The sequence below is a fragment of the Trichomycterus rosablanca genome, chromosome 11 (assembly GCF_030014385.1).
Source record: "Trichomycterus rosablanca isolate fTriRos1 chromosome 11, fTriRos1.hap1, whole genome shotgun sequence".
In the NCBI taxonomy this organism is placed as follows: domain Eukaryota; kingdom Metazoa; phylum Chordata; class Actinopteri; order Siluriformes; family Trichomycteridae; genus Trichomycterus; species Trichomycterus rosablanca.
In genome coordinates, this window is record NC_085998.1 from 1,321,243 (window position 1) to 1,342,935 (window position 21,693).

The window sequence follows — 21,693 nt, forward strand, 5'->3', positions numbered from 1 at the left end:
AACGTTACATCAGTTACACTGAGGTTCAGATTGATCTTCATGCTCAGTTTGCTGTTTTAGTGTTTAATATCAGCTCAAACTTTAGGAAATAAAAGTGCTGATGTGTCCAAAATATAAAACAGCATTTTTACATGAATCCTTACTGTGAACAACAATGTTATAAACCAGCTAATCAATAATGGTATTAACTGCTGACTACTTTTATTATTGATCCTGGTGATTAGTTGTTGTAATGATCTTTCTCCTGATTTCTTTATTATTATGATGTATAGAAATTAAACATGTACAGTTTTATATTTACTTACTTTATTTTGCAGTGTTTCAGTAGACTGAACAGTTCCTTCACTGATTCTTTTAATCCATTCTGACTCAGATCCAGTTCCTTCAGGTATGAGGGGTTATAGTGCAGAGCTGAAGCCAGATCTCTACAGTCCTTCTCTGTTATACTACAGTTATTCAGCCTGCAGATCAAGAGCAAATTCTTTTATTCTAAATACACACAATCATTTAGTAAACAGGAACTACAAGCAGGAGTTTATGTTTCAGTACAACAGTTGTTACAAACACAGTAATGGTTTAGTAACGTACCACTGGGCTTTATAACACATTAATAAACTATTCATAAAGTATAAATGCTGACAGATTAAATAAGAAAGTTTATTCTGACAAATTAAAAAAGGTTCATGTTGAATAGTTTAAATGGATATAATTACCATTTTATCATGAATCTACACGTAATTAAACAGGATGTAAAGACGTCATGTTATTAGTTTTCTCAAAATGAATTAAAAATCAAAACTACAATATCACCTTCACAAAAATATTCAGACCCGTTGGTGCGGTACTCTACATTGAGATGGATCTAGAATGCAATTGGACCTGATGCAGTCTGAACTGGTTTGAGTGCTGCAGGCATCAAATTATTAGTAAATGATTAGTGAGCTGGTGCAGATTTTTGTTGCTGGCTGACATTGTTGTTCTGCAATTACAGTGTGTATACCTATATATATTAATAATAAATTATAATTTAAAATCAGAGCATTTAAATAGAAGTTGTTAATAGTATGTGCATTAGTACAGTGTTTAATACAACTTCACTGATTTATAAATTAATAAAACAAAATAAGACAAATATTTAAAGGTTAACAGTGAATAAATCTGTATACTAGTAAACCAGTTTAGTGAAAAGAGATTCCATGTGAATATAAACACATCATGACTTACTTTAGTTTCTCCAGTTTACACCGAGGATTCTTCACCAGTTCACACAGGTTTCTCACTCCTGATTCTCCTGGTTTATTCTGGTTCAGATTCAGCTCTCTCAGGTGAGCAGGATTTAAAACCAGAGCTAAAAGTAAACCAGCAGAGTCTTCTTCTGTAATGCTGCCTTTTTTATACAACCTGCAGAGAGAAACAGAGGAAGATACGAGTGTGTATTCATAATTATAATGATTAAATATTTAAATATATCCCTACATTAAGAGGCCTTAATAAAAATAATAATAATAAAGCTGTAATCATGAATGTTTGCATGATAGTAGAATAAATGAATAATATAATAGTAGAAAATGGTTCCTCTTACGTGAGGTTTTGGATTGTACAGTGTGGATCCTCCAGCAGAGCTGATAGTTGATTCACTTTGATCTCTTTCAGTGTTTTGGAGTTCAGATGGAGTTTCTTCTGCTGTAAGATGTTTTTACCTAGAATCTGATTGAGAGTGGTGTAGGCTTCCTCTGCATCAGGACTTTTAAACAGCCTGTAGAGAAGTAACATCCAGAAACATCAATCTTATAACATTCATAACATTAATAACATTAATAACATTCATAACATTTATAACATTAATAGCAATAACAATAACAATTATAACATTAATAACATTAATAACATTCTAATAATGATTTTACTGTTTCCACTGTGTGAAGTTGTTTAGGCAGGTGGAAAAGCAGTTCAGGAATCCTGACCACTAATCACTAAAACTGAACTCTGGGATGTAAAGTGTGAATCTTATGATGTAATTTTGCTGAAAGTGTTACAGTTTCTTTATCTTGTACACTGACAGATTATTTTATACTCCATACACACGTTACATCAAACATTTACTGACTTCAATCATATTTATAGTTTATTCTGCTACTTGAATATTACATTATTAATGTTGCAACTAATCAACTTTACTGTTTTTAAATGTTTATACTTATTGTAAATGTGACGCTGGATGAAGTTGGTGGCGTTTCTGGATGTTGTTGATGTTGGTTTCTGCTTTGTGTAGATGTAGTGATGAACTGTGTTTACTGACCAGGGTTTTCTGAAGAACTCAGTCTATGTGGTTCTGTTCATTATAGATGCAGCGCTGAAGGATCGATGCTCTTAAACTTAATGCTCAGAGATTTCTTCTCTTTATTTATTATGGACTGTAGATGGTGAAATCCACAACTTACAAACTCTGACCCATCCTCACTCATAAACTCTGACCCATCCTCACTCATAAATAATTCAGCTTTATCATGTTGTCACGAGGGGGTCTACGGCTAGACAAAGGGGCGGACACACGCGCAGAGATGTATAGGAAAACCTGGATTTATTAAGAACACAAGCTAAGCACACGGCTAGTAACACGAGCTAAGCACACGGCTAGTAACACGAGCTAAGCACACGGCTAGTAACACGAGCTAAGCACACGGCTAGTAACACGAGCTAAGCACACGGCTAGTAACATAAACTAAAACAAAAGACCATACCAAGTCCCACATGAAAGCACACAAACCGAAATAACGTCCAACAGACGTCAAGAGTCACCAAACAGAGTTCCACCACAAACAAAACAAAACCGAGTTCAATAGTTCCCAGAGTCTGTAGAGGAGCTGCCTCCTTTTATCAGGAGCAGCTGGAGCTAATTAGCCCAGGAGAGTCAATAAGGAATGGGGTGTGGCAGGGGACAGAGTGTGCTCATGGAGAGGGGGGCGTGGCACATTAGGAGCACCAGAGCACACAGAGCCTTTCAGTGTTACACATGTAAAAAAAAAAAAAAAACAATGTCATGAATAACTGTGAATGAATCTGATTAGCAACAGTTTATGCTAATTCTCTTATTATAAAGTATAATGAAGTGTTGTGTAGAGTTTATATTTATTCTCCTTATTCATAATTGTTTACATTCATATTATAGTTCAGATTTCTGTCATATTTATTAATAACGTCCAATTAGAGTCCAGCACTGTTTCCTCCTCCATCATCAGAATCAGATTTACATTCATATTTAGTTTAAATCTAATAATTCTGCAACAGTAAAATCATCAGATTTTAGAGACGACAGTAAAGTGATGAAAACAAAAATCTCTCACCTCAGTTTAATTTTATTCCTGTTTAACCATCCACCCTCACATACGCTACAGATCATCTGCACTCCTGATTCTCCAGGATGGTTCCCTCTGAGATCCAGCTCCTTCATGTATGAACGGTTTGATTTCAGAGCTTCAGCCAGAGCAGCAAAACCTTCATCTCCTACACCACAATCTGATAATCTGCAGAAAGAACACAGGAAACCAGAACAGTTGGAACAGGGTGTAAACTACATAATAATGTCAAGATATATGCCAAGGTTTTATTCCAAAATTGACTGGCACCTCGTAATTTAAGGTGGTGGCTCTACTCAGAGCTCTTTTAGCCCAAACTCCAACATTATAATAACTGCAGAACTGCTGTTGCTGACCTGAAGATTCCCAGAAGATACATGCCAAGGTTTTATTCCAAAATTCTTCAACCTTCACCCTGAAGGCTGTGAGCCAACAAGATGGTTCCATGTCACCATTTCATCTAAACCCTGACTGGGTAACATGGGTGGCTTGGTGACCACTTGATGACCAGGCACTCGCCTGTGAACATCTTTATCTGACCTACTCTTACTGAGACCTTCTCACCTGTAGTAGAATTAGGGTCTCAGTAACGCCTGGTTCTGTGGTTTTCTCAACACCATGAGATGTTGTGGATTACAGAAGTGTAGATTTTAAACACCATTACCTCAGAACCTCCAGTTTACACTCTTTCTTCTCCAGTCCTTCACAGAGCTTCTGTACTCCAGAGTTCTGTAGGTTGTTGTTGCTCAGGTCCAGCTCTCTCAGACTGGAGGATCCTGATCTCAGAACTTCAGATAAAGCTGAACAGCTCTTCATCGTTAGATCATCATCATTAATCCTAAACACAACAGAAACACCCAAATTTATCTATCAGATATGTTCAGATGCTGAATTATTTAAATATCAGACACTTACTGATTCTGATCACTGTAGGTAAGTTATGTAAATATTAAAGGTTTGATTGTTTTATTGATTATTGTTTATTATAATAATAATAGATTTAAAATGCTTCACTGAGGTCACTGTCGCCTCACAGCAAGAAGGTCCTGGGTTCGATCCCCAGGTGGGGCTGTCCGGGTCCTTTCTGTGTGGAGTTTGCATGTTCTCCCCGTGCCTGCGGGGGTTTACTCCGGGTGCTCCGGTTTCCTCCCACAGTCCAAAAACATGCAAGTGAGGTGAATTGGAGATACTAAATTGTCCATGACTGTGTTCGATATAAACTTGTGACCTGAAGAAACTTGTGTGAAGATAAACTACCGTTCCTGTCATGAATGTAACCAAAAGTGTAAAACATGACGTTATAATCCTAATAAACAAACAAACTTCACTGAGGTCGTGTCCTTAATCAGCAGCAGTGCACTATACAGTGTTTCACCAGAGTTACTACATTATTTTCTTATTATACACTTTTTAGTGCCCAACTAACAACTTTATTAGAACTCAGTCTGATGTGAGTTAGTGGTGTTTAACATGTGCAGAATTACAACAGAAATTGTATTAAAAACAGTCAAATTTTTTTGCATCTTTCCTCTCTGGTGTGAGTGTGTGTGTGTGTGTGTGTGTGTGTGTGTGTGTGTGTATTTATTAGGTAACTATTTAGTATAAATGATCTTCTACTGAGCACCTGAATTCATCATCAGGTTCTACATGCAGTACCAGAACCTGTAATGATGGAACTGAATGAAAGAAGCTCTTGTAGTTCAGAATGACGGAGTTTAACATTCATGTGCTAATAAATCTCATTTCTCTCTGAACTACAAACACGAGCAGCTGAAGAGTGAAGTACTGACTGGAGTTTCTGCAGTTTGCAGTGAGAGTCCTGCAGAAACGCTGAGAGAAGCTTCACTCTGGAATCTCCTGATACCCCCCCTGGGTTCCTCTCCAGCTTCATCTGGGTCAGTATTAAGAGGTTCTGACCCAGAGTGGAACAAAGAGAGGTGTAGACTTCTTCTGCTCTAGAAGACTTTAATAACCTGCAGAGAGAGAAAAAAAAATAATAAAAAACTTTATATTAACATGTGTTATTAACGGTCAGCTACTTGTACTACTTATGGTATATGATACACTCTGAGTTTGATGAACGTTCTCATGTAAAAATATATAAACTAAAGTTATAAAAATTAGGTTCCACAAATTTAGAACACAGTTAATACAAGTGATTCATTCATTCCTTCTTAGTAACCACTTCATCCTGACTGGGGTCGAGGTGGGAGTGAAGCCTATGGGTCACGGTCCATTACAGGGCATAACAATTTAGATCGGCCAATCCATCTACCTGCATTTTATGGTAAGTTTGGCAAAATGAAGTAACCAGAGGGGTTGCTGACAAGTCTAACCCTAGATGTGCTAATACGTTAATGTGATTAATCTCACTGTTAGTAATGATTTAAGGTGGTACAGATGCAAGAAAACGTTTGTAAATCCTTTGAAAACACACAAAGCATTAGTGTAATCAAATGATGTCTTATCTTTCATGCTTCAGATAAAGGAATAGAAATGATAAGTGTGTCATTCTCTCACCTCAGTGTCTTCAGTTTACAGTTTGGATCCTGTAGTAAATCATCGAGCAGTTTTACTCCTGAATCTCCAGGATGGTTCCCTCTGAGATCCAGCTCCATCAGCTCTGATGATGGGTTTGATCTCAGAGCTTCAGCCAGAGCAGCATAACCTTCCTCTCCTACACCACAATCTGATAATCTGCAGAAATAATAACAATATTTAATTATTTACAATTATTGTTGGTTCATATTTTACTTTCTCATGAATAACGAGTCTGATTAGAAACAAACAACACCAATGATTTGGTAATAAATAAATGATAATAAATACTAACGTGAAGTTGTGGAGTTTGAACTGTGGATTCTTCAGTAGATGAGAGATCTGAATCACTCCTGAATCTCCTAGTTGATTGTAACTCAGATCCAGATCTTTCAGGTGTGATGGATTTACATCAAGAGCTGATTTCAGATCAGTACAACTTTTATCTGTAACGCTGCAGTTCCTCAAGCTGCAGAGAGAGAAGAAAAACATCTGAATAAAAGTATTTATAAATAATATAATATTATAAGCTACATGTTGGTGGGTGTAAAATTAAATCATGTCTGTTCCTCTTGAGGATTTTCTCCCTCACTGTTCCCGGAAGGTTTTATTTACTCTGTAGGGTTTGAGGATCAGTTGAGGTTTAGATCTTGTTCATCAGGCTGTTTTCTGATGATGTTTTATTTATATTTTACCCACATGAACCATCCAGGAGGAAATTCATGATTATTTCACAACAAATAAGTAGGATTTTATTCTTGCCTCTGACATTTATTTACATTTTATTTGAATTTATTGCAAATAGAAACTAGTTTAGAAAAAAATGTCAGATTCTAACCTTATTATTCTAACAAATCAGACACATTAAAAATGCCTGAACATCTTCGTTAGTCATGGTGATTAAATATTTTCCTTAATTCTCCTTTGATTTGCGCCTCCTACAGGCTCGTACACGCCTTAACCAGCATCTGGAGCTGCTTCTTTTTTCTCTTGCTGAACCAGACAGTTAGGAGTCACTGTTCCAGGTGATCACATGTTTATTCTTCACTTCATGTTCAAGTGTTAATGTGAAGCGCCCGACCAGGCCGGTGGCACCACTGAGATTTAAGTCTAGGTCTGGTGGTGGGTTACAACAATAAACCTCTGCAACTGTACTGATGAAAGAATAAACTTACGTGAGTTTTGTAACCATGCAGTGTGGATCCTTCAGTACAGTCGATAGATGTTTAACTCCTGAATCTCCAATATTTCTTCCACTCAGATCCAGCTCACTCAGTTCTAACATCTTTATATCCATTTTATTCAGATAATCACAAGCTTTATCCATCTCAGAGCTTCTCCTCAGAAATCTACAGAACAATAATAGCAATTATATATGTTTTTATATGATTTTAAATGAATTAAGATGAATTTCACAGTTTATTTAAAATAATTTTCCATTCAGAGTATAAAGTTCAGACCTTTGCTAACATTTTTAGTTCAGTTTAATGGTAATTTATAATAAAATAAATTTATTAACAGACTGATTTAAACACAAAAGTTAAATGTACTCACCTCACTCTCAGTTTAGAGTTTGGTTTCTTTAATAAATCATTAAACATCTTCATTCCTTCTGTTCCTGGATTATTTCCACTGAGATCCAGATCAGTTAGAGGTGATGATGGGTTTAACATCAGAGCTCCAGCCAGAGCAACATAACCTTCATCTGAGATCTCACAATCTCTCAGTCTGTAAGTAGAAAAAAAATGAATCAGAACTTTAGGGGCTTTAAGAGCATTTAAATGATGATATAAGAAACAGCTCGAGTTTCTCCAGATTTATTTTATTATTGAGCTAAACCTAAAATGATTAAGTAAAAAGTACTTTTTCCAGTAGGAAAAAACCTCTATCTTAAGGTTGACATATTTCCAAGGGAGGAGATTTTGATTCTGTTGTATTGGTTCGGTTACCAGTTGATAAACTCATGATCATGGTGGGCTTATAGAACTAGAGTAAAAGTCAGTGTTTAATTTAACATGTATTATGGTCTTTTCTAAAGAAATACAGTGGGGCCAAAAAGTATTTAGTCAGCCACTGATTGTGCAGGTTCTCCTACTTAGAAAGATGAGAGAGGTCTGTAATTTTCATCATAGCTACACTTCAACTATGAGAGACAAAATGAGAAAAAAAATCCAGGAAATCACATTGTAGGATTTTTAAATAATTTATTTGTAAATTATGGTGGAAAATAAGTATTTGGTCACCCACAAACAAGCAAGATTTCTGGCTCTCACAGACCTGTAACTTCTTCTTTAAGAAGCTCTTCTGTCCTCCACTCGTTACCTGTATTAATGGCACCTGTTTGACCTCGTTATCTGTATAAAAGACACCTGTCCACAGCCTCAAACAGTCAGACTCCAAACTCAACCATGGCCAAGACCAAAGAAAACTGTAGACCTGCACCAGGCTGGGAAGAGTGAATCTACAATAGGCAAGCAGGTTGGTGTGAATAAATCAACTGTGGGAGCAATTGTAAGAAAATGGAAGACACAAGACCATTGATAATCTCCCTCGATCTGGGGCCCCACGCAAGATCTCATCCCGTGGGGTCAAAATGATCATGAGAACGGTGAGCAAAAATCCCAGAACTACACAGAGGGACCTGATGAATGACCTGCAGAGAGCTGGGACCAAAGTAACAAAGGCTACCATCAGTAACACACTACGCCGAGAGGGACTCAAATCCTGCAGTGCCAGGCGTGTCCCCCTGCTTAACCCAGTACATGTCCAGGCCCGTCTGAAGTTTGCCAGAGAGCATATGGATGATCCAGAAGAGGATTGGGAGAATATCATGTGGTCAGATGAAACCAAAATGGAACTTTTTGGTAAAAACTCAACTCGTCGTGTTTGGAGGAAGAAGAAGAACCCAAGAACACCATACCTACTGTGAAGCATGGGGGTGGAAACATCATGCTTTGGGGCTGTTTTTCTGCAAAGGGGACAGGACGACTGATCCGTGTTAAGGGAAGAATGAACGGGACCATGTATCGTGAGATTTTAAGCCAAAACCTCCTTCCATCAGTGAGAGCATTGAAGATGGAACGTGGCTGGGTCTTCCAGCATGACGATGATCCCAAACACACCGCTCGGGCAACGAAGGAGTGGCTCCGTAAAAAGCATTTCAAGGTCCTGGAGTGGCCTAGCCAGTCTCCAGACCTCAACCCCATAGAAAATTTGTGGAGTCCGTGTTGCCCAGCCACAGCCCCAAAACATCACTGCTCTAGAGGAGATCTGCATGGAGGAATGGGCCAAAATACCAGCTACAGTGTGTGCAGACCTGGTGAAGACTTACAGGAAACGTTTCACCTCTGTCATTGCCAACAAAGGTTATGTTACAAAGTATTGAGTTGAACTTTTGTTATTGACCAAATACTTATTTTCCACCATAATTTACAAATAAATTCTTTAAAAATCCTACAATGTGATTTCCTGGATTTTTTTTTCTCATTTTGTCTCTCATAGTTGAAGTGTAGCTATGATGAAAATTACAGACCTCTCTCATCTTTCTAAGTAGGAGAACCTGCACAATCAGTGGCTGACTAAATACTTTTTGGCCCCACTGTAAATATTCACATTTAAGGCATCTAGCAGACGCTGGTACACTATGCAGTGACATCACTGTTCATTTCTATTAAATATGTGTATATAATAATATTACTGGACTTACTTGAGTTGTTTCAGGTTGTATTGATGATTCTGCAGTAGAGGAACGAGCTTCTTCACTCCTGAGTTTTTTATTGGATTTTGACTCAGATCCAGATCAGTCAGGTGTGATGGGTTTATACTGAGAGCTGAAACCAGAGTAGTGCAGTCGTTCTCTGTTAAGCTGCACCCACACAACCTGCAGAGAGAGGGCGCTGTTAGAAACTGTCTTTATTTGTTTTCTTATTTTTATTTGCAATAGTACACACACACTAACACACACTTTGCTGCAGTTCTGCATGTCACCCTTATTCTTAAAAAATATAAACTTTATGCTTCGTCTCCACTCCTCAGAGATCCTCTCACATTCCAAGATTTTGTTAAACAATCTAGTTAAAAAATTCACTGCCATCTCTCCTAAACATGTATGCCTCTATTGGTTTGTTATCTGGGTCACCTGCCTTTCCACTCTTCTTTCTCTTTGTAGCTGCCCTCACCTCCTTCTTGCTAATCCAACCCTCTTCTTTCCCATTTTCTTCATAAAATTATCTTCTGAAAATACTAAAAACCAACAAATTAATTTTGGAACAAATCAAGCCGGACATGTCACTCGAATCGAGGATCGCTAAGCTACGACTTGCCTACTTTGGACACATCATGGTCGGAAGAATAGAAGGAACAACGCGAAGAGGAAGACCAGCAACTCGATGGCTCGACACAATCACAATAACGGCAGAGAAGACCCTGGCGGACCTATCTAGACTTGCACAGGACCAATATTCCTACAGATCGTTCATCCATCAAGTTGCCATGGAACGAGATCAAGCCGAAGGCCAAATAAAAAACCCATCCGCATTCTTTATCACTCCAACCTGCAATATCGGTATGAGTCCTTTTCACCCTTATTAATGTCAAACGTCCCGTACAGCTTCCATACGCCTTCTCCTTAGCCTTTGGCTCCCAGTTCATTTTCACAGACTTCTTGCTTCTTAAACACCCCTGCACTTCCTCATTCCACCAGCTAGTCTCTTTTTCCCTTTGTCCAGATGTAACACAAAGGACCTTTCTAGCTGATTTCTGGTAATTTTTTTTACCTTTTAATCAACAGTGGCTTTTATCTCACCACTCTGCCACAAAAGACCTACAGAGGGTCTCTAAGGTGGTTGTCCATCCAACATGTTTTCACATTTCTTCATAGGACTTTTGGAGCACTTATATAGTGACCATTTGGTTCTTTCTTACCTCCCTGACCTTCTTGCCTAGATGGCCAATTTGGCTAGAAGGTTCATGGCTGTTCCAAGCTTCTTCCAAAATGATTGAGATACACTCAAAGCTGTAGATATAGTTTTATATCCTTGCCTTGACCTATGTCTAATACTATTTGATCTTTGAGAGTGAGATAGCTTCATGGTTTTTTTTTTTGTCATATCTCACATCTGAGCAGAGCTTCTCAGTGACACATCTCAAGAATCATTAAAGCAAACAGGATACACCTCAGCACATTTTGGAATGCAGAGGGTCTGAATACTTGGGTTAATGAGAGATTTCAGTTTCAGTGTAGTGACCCATAAACCATTAACTATGTTCACAACTAGGTTCTTGAAATTCCCATCATATAATCTATAGCATTTATTTATAATAAATATGTAAAATAAAAAAATAATATAATAGTAGAAAATGGTTCCTCTTACGTAAGGTTTTGGATTGTACAGTGTGGATCCTCCAGCAGAGCTGATAGTTGATTCACTTTGATCTCTTTCAGTGATTTGGAGTTCAGATGGAGTTTCTTCTGCAGTAAGATGTTTTTACCTAGAATCTGATTGAGAGTGATGTAGGCTTCCTCTGCATCAGGACTTTTAAACAGCCTGTAGAGAAAAAACATCCAGAAACATCAATCTTATAACATTAATAACATTAATAACATTCATAACATGTATAAGATTAATAACAGTCTAATAATGATTTTACTGATACACAATCTTACAGTGTTTCCACACTTCTATTTAGATTTAAAGTTCTATATGTTTTAACAGATGGAAAAGCAGTTTCAGAGCCCAGGTGCGATTCTGACTACTAATACTAGTCTGCCATAAGACTGGAGTCTGGGGTTTGATCCAAGTAAACATGAATGCAAACTGCACCATGTATAAATGAAATCTGGTCATGTGATTGTCTAAACTTCACAAAAAGTAAAAAAAAATGTATTCACAGTGAACATATTTATGTTCTATGAAGTATTTATACATTTCCAGCTACAATCTACTATTTAATGTCGTATAAAGTAAATATTTAATTAATCAATTGTTAGCAGGTACACAATGACTTTTTCAATAAAAAACTAATAATTGTATTCATGTTTAATTACAAAGACTGGACAGTCACTAAATCATCTATAACCAACCATACAAACATACTGTAGCGACCCGCTGCTGTGGATGAGAAGGGGAGGGAGCTTTACCCAGAAGGACTTGCGGCTGTGGTATCAAGATCTACCGTGACCGTGTTATTCAGCGATGGAAATGGGCTGGCTACGCGAGAAATGCATCATTGGCTTTGGGCTCTGCAGCTATCAGCTGTAGGCTGTGTATATGTGGTATGAATGTCTATGTGTGTAAATGGGTGTTTGTCCACATGTTCATTGAAAGAGCAGATTTCCTATCCCATTTCGTCTTCGATGCCGTAGAAACGCTACATTGGTGTCAGAAGTGGGATCGTGGTGTCCAGGGTGGCTCTGGTGGTTTGGTGGGCCAAGATGCCCGATCTGTCGGAGTGTGCCAGCTTAGTGTTGCTGCGGGGGCATGTGTTGGCCAAGCGCAGCGGTGAGCGGAATGGCGGCTCGGCAGTGTAATGGGGTGCGGTGCGAACACAGAGCCACCCAGTGAGTGCTGGTGTGTGGTCACCGGGATGATTGACCATTGGGGAGGGGGCTGTGTAGCATTGCCACTGGGGGGCCGGAACGGGCTTTTCCCAAAAGTCTGGCTGCATGTCATTGCACTTCCAGGCCTCCAGAGGGCAACTTCGCCTGGACTTACTAGTTCTAAACATTGGTCCTCATCCTCCTGCTCTCAACTGCTCTCTCTGTTTCAGTTGTTTTAAATAAACTGTTTAAAATCATTAGAGGATGAGTAATGTACCATGTTGATGCGTTTTTTTGGAAACAAAGCGCGTTCGTGTTTGGTTTGTTTTTGTAGTTCAGCGCTTAAACACCTTTGTTTGTGGAGAGTTAAAGCCGTTTTCTGTTCATAGGAAGCGTGTTCTGTTTGTTTGTTTTGTACACCGGCGTATAAACACCGTTTTCCTTTAGGATTACAGCCGTTTCGTCAGCAAGGAAGTGCGTTTGTGTTGTTTGGTGGTTGGTTTTTATATTCCAGCTCATCATCGCCTGTTCGTCCGGAATTAAAGCCGTTTTTCTGTGACTACCAGCAGAAGCGCCAGTGAATCCAACTTAAACAGCAACTTCAACTCATCTTCTAAAGCTAAGTACTTTCTCTCTGTTATAAATGGCCCCAGCAGGAGCATTATATCCCTGTATTGAGTGTAATATGTTCAGTTATTCCTTCTCCGTGTTTAGTGATAACTTTACATGTGATAAGTGTAGATTAGTTGTTAGTCTGACGGAGAAGATCTCAGTGTTAGAAGGGCGCATTCGGGCATTAGAACAGACTACTACTAGTGAGTGTTTAGATTCAGCTGTAGCAGTCCCGAATGGCAGCAGTTCAGGTGTAGAACCCCAGACTCCGGCATTAGAGCCCTCACAGCGGGGCGACTGGGTGACGTCTCGGCGACATAGTCGTAGGGAAAAGCACCGACCATCTCAGTTGCACGTGTCCAACAGGTTTTCCCCACTCAGTGAGCCACCCGCTGAGAAGCCTGTTAATGTAGGTGCTCTGGTTATAGGAGATTCTCAGCTCCGACACGTGCGTATTGCAACCCCCATAGAGACACCAGCAACCATAGTCACTTGTATTCCGGGGGCCAGGGCGCCTGACATCAGAGCAAATCTAAAAGTGCTGGCTAATGCTAATCGTAGATTTTCGAAGATTGTTATCCACGTCGGCACTAATGATGTTCGTTTACGGCAGTCTGAGGTTACTAAGAGTAATGTTAAAGAGGTGTGTGAGTTAGCTAGGTCGATGTCTGAGGCAGTAGTGTGCTCTGGCCCCTTACCGATTCGACCCAGTGGTGAAACCTACAGCAGGTTGTTGTCGCTGAACCGCTGGATGTCTAAATGGTGCTCAGAAAACTGCATTGATTTTGTAGATAATTGGTCCACCTTTGAGGGAAGGCCTGGTCTTTTGAAGCGGGATGGTGTCCACCCCACGTGGGAGGGTGCTGCTCGCATTTCTTGCAGTATAGGTGACAGGCTTTACCACCGCGTTAGTGTAGCGGCAGATAGTGTTAAATGACTATCCAGAGCCAAGACCAGGCAGCAGACTAACAGGCCTAACCAACTGTCTGCGAGTCGCCATCGGACGTCACCTGGAATCCTTAGGTCACAAACCATTGAGACTGTGTCTGTTTACCGTGGCAGGTGTAAGCCAAAACAAAATCAAAAAGTATGTCATAATAACTTAATTAAAATTCATCTAAATGAGCATCATGAAAACCCTAGTAAGGCTAAACTAAAGTTAGGACTTCTAAACATCAGGTCACTTGCATGCAAAACAGTAATTGTAAATGAAATAATTACAGATAATTGTCTTAGTGCACTTTGTTTAACCGAGACCTGGGCTAGACCTGATGAGTATCTAGGTTTAAATGAAGCAACTCCTCCGGGTTACAGTTATGAACATAAGCCACGTCTTAGCGGTCGTGGTGGAGGAATAGCCACAATTTATGATAAAGACATACAGTAGGTCTCACTGTAAAATCATCTCCCATAACAAACTCGTTTGAAGTTCTTATCTCTGACATAGCCAATAAATGTTCATCTGATAAAACTAGTATGTTTAAGCTGGTTACTGTTTATCGACCCCCTGGTCCTTATCAGAACCTAAAGAACTAGATCAGGCAACTCAAAACCTAGAGACCGTACTGCGCACAACCTTAGATAACGTAGCCCCACTCAAAACTAAACTGATTAGGGAGAAAAAACTTGCTCCATGGTACAATGACCACACATGCGCACTTAAACAAGCAGCACGGAAATTAGAACGCAAGTGGCGTCACACTACACTGGAAGTGTATAAGATTGCTTGGAAAGATGCTCTGAGTATAAACATACACTTATAAAAGCTAAATCTGTATATTATTCGTCCCTAATAGAGAAAAATAAGAACAATCCTAGATTCCTTTTTGAGACAGTGTCCAAATTAACTAAAAACGTCAATGAAACTGAATCTAATAACCACCCGACTGTACCAGCGATGATTTTTTACATTTCTTTAATGATAAGATAGAAAAAATACGACTTCAGAGTCAAAGTGAGTCACTTGCCAATGTTAAGTATAAACTCACTCCGAGCAGCAGTGGTGATAATAGTAACGAGTTAATCCAACTAAATTCCTTTAATCCAATCTCCCAAAATGAACTAACTGTGTTGATTAAATCATCAAAGTCATCATCGTGTATACTCGATCCTGTTCCAACTCGTTTACTTAAAGATTTACTCCCAGCTATTGTAGAGCCCCTGCTTACATTAATCAATGCATCCCTTAGCCTTGGATATGTACCTAAATTGTTTAAAAGTGCTGTTATTAAACCCCTGATTTAAAAACCTAATCTTGATCCACATGTTTTATCTAATTATAGGCCAATTTCAAACCTTCCTTTTGTCTCTAAGATATTAGAAAAAGTCGTTTCCAAACAGTTATGTTCTTATTTGAATGAAAATTGTATTCATGAAAAATTTCAATCAGGATTTAGACCCAACCATAGTACCGAAACCGCATTAATTAGAGTAGTTAACGAGTTGTTAATGTCTTCTGATAATGGATGTGTCTCTTTTCTTGTTCTATTAGATCTTAGCGCAGCGTTTGATACGGTCGATCAGAACATTTTACTGGAGAGGCCACTCTTGGTTTCAATCATATCTGACTGACCGCTCGCAATTTGTTTATGTAAATAATAAATGCTCAGAAACTACAAAAGTAAAGTGTGGTGTTCCACAGGGGTCGGTACTGGGACCGCTATTATTTACACTCTATATGCTCCCATTAGGTGAAATTATTCATAAACATGGCATAAAATTTCACTGCTATGCAGATGACACACAGCTGTATATATCAGCTGCTTGTGCCGGATGTGACGGGTCTGGTGTAATTGCACCAAGAATGACAAGAAATCACTACAGACTTTATTGAAGACTAGACCGAATAATAACTCTATTATTATTATTTATTTATTTATCTATTTATTACCAGTTATAAGTTTTAGATAATTTAATTCTGTGTTTGTATGCTTTGTGTAAATCGTGTATTTATTTAAAGTTTCCTCCAGACCACCCAAGAAGGATGGGCCCTGCTGAGTCTGGTTCCTCTCAAGGTTTCTTCCTGTAATTTTCAGGGAGTTTTTCCTTGCCACTGTCGCCCTCGGCTTGCTCAACAGGGGTTTTTGTATCTGTTGGTCCTGGATTTTGTAAAGTTGCTTTGAGACAATGTCTATTCTAAAAAGCGCTATATAAATAAAGTTGACTTGACTTGACTATAACAGGAAAAACTTGACTGTGTAAAAATAAAACTTATATAGCGTCCTCTCTAAATAAATCAAGAATCAGTACCAGTTACAGACCCAAATGTTCTGAGCAAAAGTGAAAATTACCTTAATTTCATTCATGTAAAACGGTGTGAATGTATCTGATTAGGATTAGGAGTGTGTTAATGGGAATTATTTCAGTAAAGTTATGGAAACAAAAATCTCTCACCTCAGCTTAATTTCATTTGTCCAGTTTAACCATCCAGCCTTACATACGGTACAGATCTTCTGCACTCCTGATTCTCCAGGATGGTTCCCTCTGAGATCCAGCTCCTTCATGTATGAACGGTTTGAGTTCAGAGCTTCAGCCAGAGCAACATAACCTTCATCTCCTACATCACAATCTGATAATCTGCAGAAAGAACACAAGTATACAGTGTGGTCAAAAAGTATTTAGTCAGCCACTGATTGTGCAGGTTCTCCTACTTAGAAAGATGAGAGAGGTCTGTAATTTTCATCATAGCTACACTTCAACTATGAGAGACAAAATGAGAAAAAAAAATCCAGGAAATCACAAAAAAAAATTTTTTTCTGTAAATCACAAAAAAATATAAAATTTTAAATAATTTATTTGTAAATTATAATGGAAAATAAGTATTTGGTCAATAACAAAAGTTCAACTCAATACTTTGTAACATAACCTTTGTTGGCAATGACAGAGGTGAAACGTTTCCTGTAAGTCTTCACCAGGTTTGCACACACTGTAGCTGGTATTTTGGCCCATTCCTCCATGCAGATCTCCTCTAGAGCAGTGATGTTTTGGGGCTGTCGCTGGGCAACACGGACTCCACAAATTTTCTATGGGGTTGAGGTCTGGAGACTGGCTAGGCCACTCCAGGACCTTGAAATGCTTTTTACGGAGCCACTCCTTCGTTGCCCGAGCGGTGTGTTTGGGATCATTGTCATGCTGGAAGACCCAGCCACGTTCCATCTTCAATGCTCTCACTGATGGAAGGAGGTTTTGGCTTAAAATCTCACGATACATGGCCCCGTTCATTCTTCCCTTAACACGGATCAGTCGTCCTGTCCCCTTTGCAGAAAAACAGCCCCAAAGCATGATGTTTCCACCCCCATGCTTCACAGTAGCACGACGAGTTGAGTTTTTACCAAAAAGTTCCATTTTGGTTTCATCTGACCACATGATATTCTCCCAATCCTCTTCTGGATCATCCATATGCTCTCTGGCAAACTTCAGACGGGCCTGGACATGTACTGGCTTAAGCAGGGGGACACGCCTGGCACTGCAGGATTTGAGTCCCTCTCGGCGTAGTGTGTTACTGATGGTAGCCTTTGTTACTTTGGTCCCAGCTCTCTGCAGGTCATTCATCAGGTCCCTCCGTGTAGTTCTGGGATTTTTGCTCACCGTTCTCATGATCATTTTGACCCCACGGGATGAGATCTTGACCCCAAGGGAGATTATCAAAGGTCTTGTATGTCTTCCATTTTCTTACAATTACTCCCACAGTTGATTTATTCACACCAACCTGCTTGCCTATTGTAGATTCACTCTTCCCAGCCTGGTGCAGGTCTACAGTTTTCTTCCTGGTGTCCTTCGACAGCTCTTTGGTCTTGGCCATGGTTGAGTTTGGAGTCTGACTGTTTGAGGCTGTGGACAGGTGTCTTTTATACAGATAACGAGGTCAAACAGGTGCCATTAATACAGGTAATGAGTGGAGGACAGAAGAGCTTCTTAAAGAAGAAGTTACAGGTCTGTGAGAGCCAGAAATCTTGCTTGTTTGTGGGTGACCAAATACTTATTTTCCACCATAATTTACAAATAAATTCTTTAAAAATCCTACAATGTGATTTCCTGGATTTTTTTTTCTCATTTTGTCTCTCATAGTTGAAGTGTACCTATGATGAAAATTACAGACCTCTCTCATCTTTCTAAGTAGGAGAACCTGCACAATCAGTGGCTGACTAAATACTTTTTGACCCCACTGTATAAGTCTGTCATTCTCAGTCATATGACATTACAAACCTCAATTTCAGATAAAAATGGGACAGAAATGAATATACAAATAAATACAAAGTTATTTAAAAAATGTCTTGCTTCACAAGTCACAGTTTTAAATAGGACAGGTCTGGACTGCAGGTGGGTCTGTCAAGCACATCTCTTCCAATTCATCCAAAAGGTGTGCATTAGGGTTAAAATCAGGGCGCTGTGCAGACCACTGAAATTATTTTATAACAAATTGACTTACATATCTATGTGATCTATATGCACAGAAGCACAATGATACTAGAACAGAAAAGGACCTTCCCCAAACCATTTACCCAAAGTTAAAAGCATATAATTGTTTTTTCCCTATATAATACACATTACATTTACATTTACAGCATTTAGCAGATGCTTTTATCCAAAGCGATTTACACCATGAGCAATTAAGGGTTAAGGGCCTTGCTCAGGGACCCAACAGTGGCAACTTGGTGGTGGCGGGGCTTGAACCGGCAACCTTCTGCTTACTAGTCCAGTACCTTAACCACTGAGCTATCACTGCCCAGCATTACACATCATAAACACCTAAATTCAATTATTAGAAGGGGTGTCCACATATTTTTGGGCATATTTTTTAATTATTTAACTGATTCTAAAACTTTATACTTTTAAAAATCTGGATGTTTAGAATATTGAACACGACATCCATTATTTTAATAAAGCATCTGATAAGTCAGCTCATAAGATCACAGCACGTTTCCACTGTGAGGTCAAAAATATATATTGTGCTCCTGATCAACATGTACTGATATCCATGACTGAAGCATGCTAGCTTTTAAATGCAGTACCATCCGAGGGGTCGAGGGTCACATTATCCCATTTCTGTTCTGTTTTCTTTTTTAAAGTAGAGATCGAAGTACATTTACACATCACTGCTTCTCATTAGCCTTTCACACTCTGTCCCAACTATTCTGAAACTAAGCTTTGTACAAATGATTATTCATGTTAAAGTTGAATACGCACTATATTGTTTTATCTCTGGGTCGAAGAATCTTTCAATGTTCATCTAAGATAAGATAAAGATAAAGGATATAGATAAGATAACATTCAGGCATCTTATCTTATCTACTGTCCTATTAATTTGTAGTTTCTCTTGTTTACGGAAAGCTTCAGTCATTAACTTAAACTAGTTCCCCATGTGTCCACATTGTTTTGGCCAAATATTGTATTCTCATTTATTAGTTTTCATTTGTCATAAAGTTTGTATTTATCATTAAAGTTTAATTTATGCTTAAAGTTTTCATTTTTCATTAAGTTTAATTTACATACATGTAAAGATACCTGTAGACACACTGGCAAGCTAAAGATTATATTTAGATTTTGAATGCAGTTAGGTCTATAAAATAATAAAAACTTAACATTTATTAATAATGATACAGTTATGAACTATTACTTTACATGTAGTAGTTACACATCATTCACTGATTCTTTCTTTCCTTAAAAGAATACATTTTTTTTTTTTTTTACCCCTTTTCTCCCCTTTTAGCGCATCCAATTGTTCAATTAGCATCATGCTTTCTCTCTGTCTATGCCAAACCCTGCCCTGACGGAGGTGATTGAAGCTAACCCGTATCCCCTCCGTAACACGACCAGCAGCCAGATGCATCTTTGCCACCCACACATTGATGAGTTTGGCGCCACCTAGCGTTGCATGCGGAGAGACACACCCTAAGGGCACCCTCTCCCATCCCTGTGCAAGCGCCTCCAATCAGCCGGCAGAGAACGTAATCGCATTCTGACAGAGAGAGACCCACATCCGGTTCTTTGTCCCACCCCCCTCATGAGCAACCGGCCAATCGTTGCTCATATAGCCACTCAGCTTCAAACCGGCAAAGCAAAGCTGGATTCGATACCAGGTATCTGAATCCAGCCCTGGTTGCAGCGCGTCTCTTTTACCGCTGCGCCACCTGAGCGGCAAAAGAATACATTTTTAATATACTGATGAAATAAAAAACATACGTAAGTTTTGTAATCATGCAGTGTGGATCCTTCAGTACAGTCGATAGATGTTTAACTCCTGAATCTCCAATATTTCTTCTTCCACTCAGATCCACCTCACTCAGTTCTAACATCTTTATATCCATTTTATTCAGATAATCACAAGCTGCATCCATCTCAGGGCTTCTACTCAGAAATCTACAGAATGATAAAGATTAATGATCATTATCCATCCACCTCCATCGATCCATCCACATTTGATCAGTCCATACTTAAATATGTGTTTGCTTGGGCTTTGACTTTACATGCAGAATATAAAGTGCTAATGGGAAAAAAGTCCACCAAAATTATTAAAACTGTTTTAATGATAATATAAGTAATAAAAGTATTAAAGATGTTTAATTTCACTCTGAGCTTTACTTACTGATTTAAACACAGGAAGGAAAAATTACCTCACTCTCAGTTTAGATTTTGGTTTCTTTAATAAATCATTAAACATCTTCATTCCTTCTGTTCCTGGATTATTTCCACTGAGATCCAGATCAGTTAGAGGTGATGAGAGGTTTAACATCAGAGCTCCAGCCAGAGCAACATAACCTTCTTCTAAGATCTCACAATCTCTCAGTCTGTAAGTAGAATCATAAACAGTGAATCAGAACTTTATTTATAGCAATTACATGGTGAACGTTTCTCTAAAGCAGCTCAAGATCTTTCTAATCTACCAATCTCTCCCTCCATTTTGACCCAATGTAGTCATAGTCATTTACTCGGGTCATATTTTGCTTCCTCTATACGGCTGCTGAGCTCCTCTACTGACCGAGGAGAGCTGGGACTAACACACACCCCCTCCAACATCTCTACATCTTTTTCCCTGCACAAGGTGAGTTCACATGGCAGAGGTATTGCGTACGGAGAGTCTTGCACTGATCTCCATTATCCCCCGTCTCTCTGCAGCACCATCAATCAGCCAGCAGAGGTCGTAACTGCATCAGTTATGAGGAATTCCCTCCAGCAATCCAACCCAACAATTAAGACATTAATTTCCTGTGTAGGTGCCCGGACTGCCTGTAGCAGAGCTGAGATATAAACTTAGAAAGTCTGAGATGTCAGCTCTGGTGTGCTAGTGTGTTTTACTGCTGCATCACCCAAGCACCTTAAAGCAAAGTTTAACATAAAGTACTACGGGTGACTTCAGTGATAACATGGGTTTTTTTGGAGATGGGAGTAGATGCTGCTCAGTGGAACAGTTGGGCCACTAAAGTCTTGATAAATATATTTTTTAAATAATTAACTTTACTTAGGTTGATGAAACTCTCAAAAAAAAAAAAAAAAAAAAAGATAAGAAAGGCATAAAATAAGGCAAGGCCCTTATTCTCCTGGCTTGTGTACACAAGTGTATATAAAAATAATATCTTTTTTGTTCCAATCAGTGTTTAGCTTGAATGTTTATTTTCTAGCACATTCAAATGTTGTAAAAAATATGAAAAG

General features: G+C 38.8%; 1 protein-coding gene across 1 annotated transcript in view; it reads right to left on the reverse strand.

Moving 5' to 3' along the window:
* LOC134323206 (uncharacterized) overlaps positions 1 to 21,693 on the reverse strand; it is a 69,625-nt gene that overhangs the window by 1,763 nt on the left and 46,169 nt on the right. The window contains exons 18-32 of the mRNA XM_063004657.1: positions 20,658 to 20,831; positions 20,227 to 20,403; positions 16,438 to 16,620; positions 11,267 to 11,440; positions 9,601 to 9,774; positions 7,449 to 7,622; positions 7,070 to 7,243; positions 6,190 to 6,363; positions 5,877 to 6,053; positions 5,147 to 5,329; positions 4,021 to 4,194; positions 3,345 to 3,524; positions 1,583 to 1,756; positions 1,225 to 1,401; positions 306 to 461 (exon numbers count right to left, since the gene is read on the reverse strand). Coding sequence (XP_062860727.1) covers positions 306 to 461; positions 1,225 to 1,401; positions 1,583 to 1,756; positions 3,345 to 3,524; positions 4,021 to 4,194; positions 5,147 to 5,329; positions 5,877 to 6,053; positions 6,190 to 6,363; positions 7,070 to 7,243; positions 7,449 to 7,622; positions 9,601 to 9,774; positions 11,267 to 11,440; positions 16,438 to 16,620; positions 20,227 to 20,403; positions 20,658 to 20,831 — 2,625 coding nt within the window. The remainder of the gene's footprint in view (positions 1 to 305; positions 462 to 1,224; positions 1,402 to 1,582; positions 1,757 to 3,344; positions 3,525 to 4,020; positions 4,195 to 5,146; positions 5,330 to 5,876; positions 6,054 to 6,189; positions 6,364 to 7,069; positions 7,244 to 7,448; positions 7,623 to 9,600; positions 9,775 to 11,266; positions 11,441 to 16,437; positions 16,621 to 20,226; positions 20,404 to 20,657; positions 20,832 to 21,693) is intronic.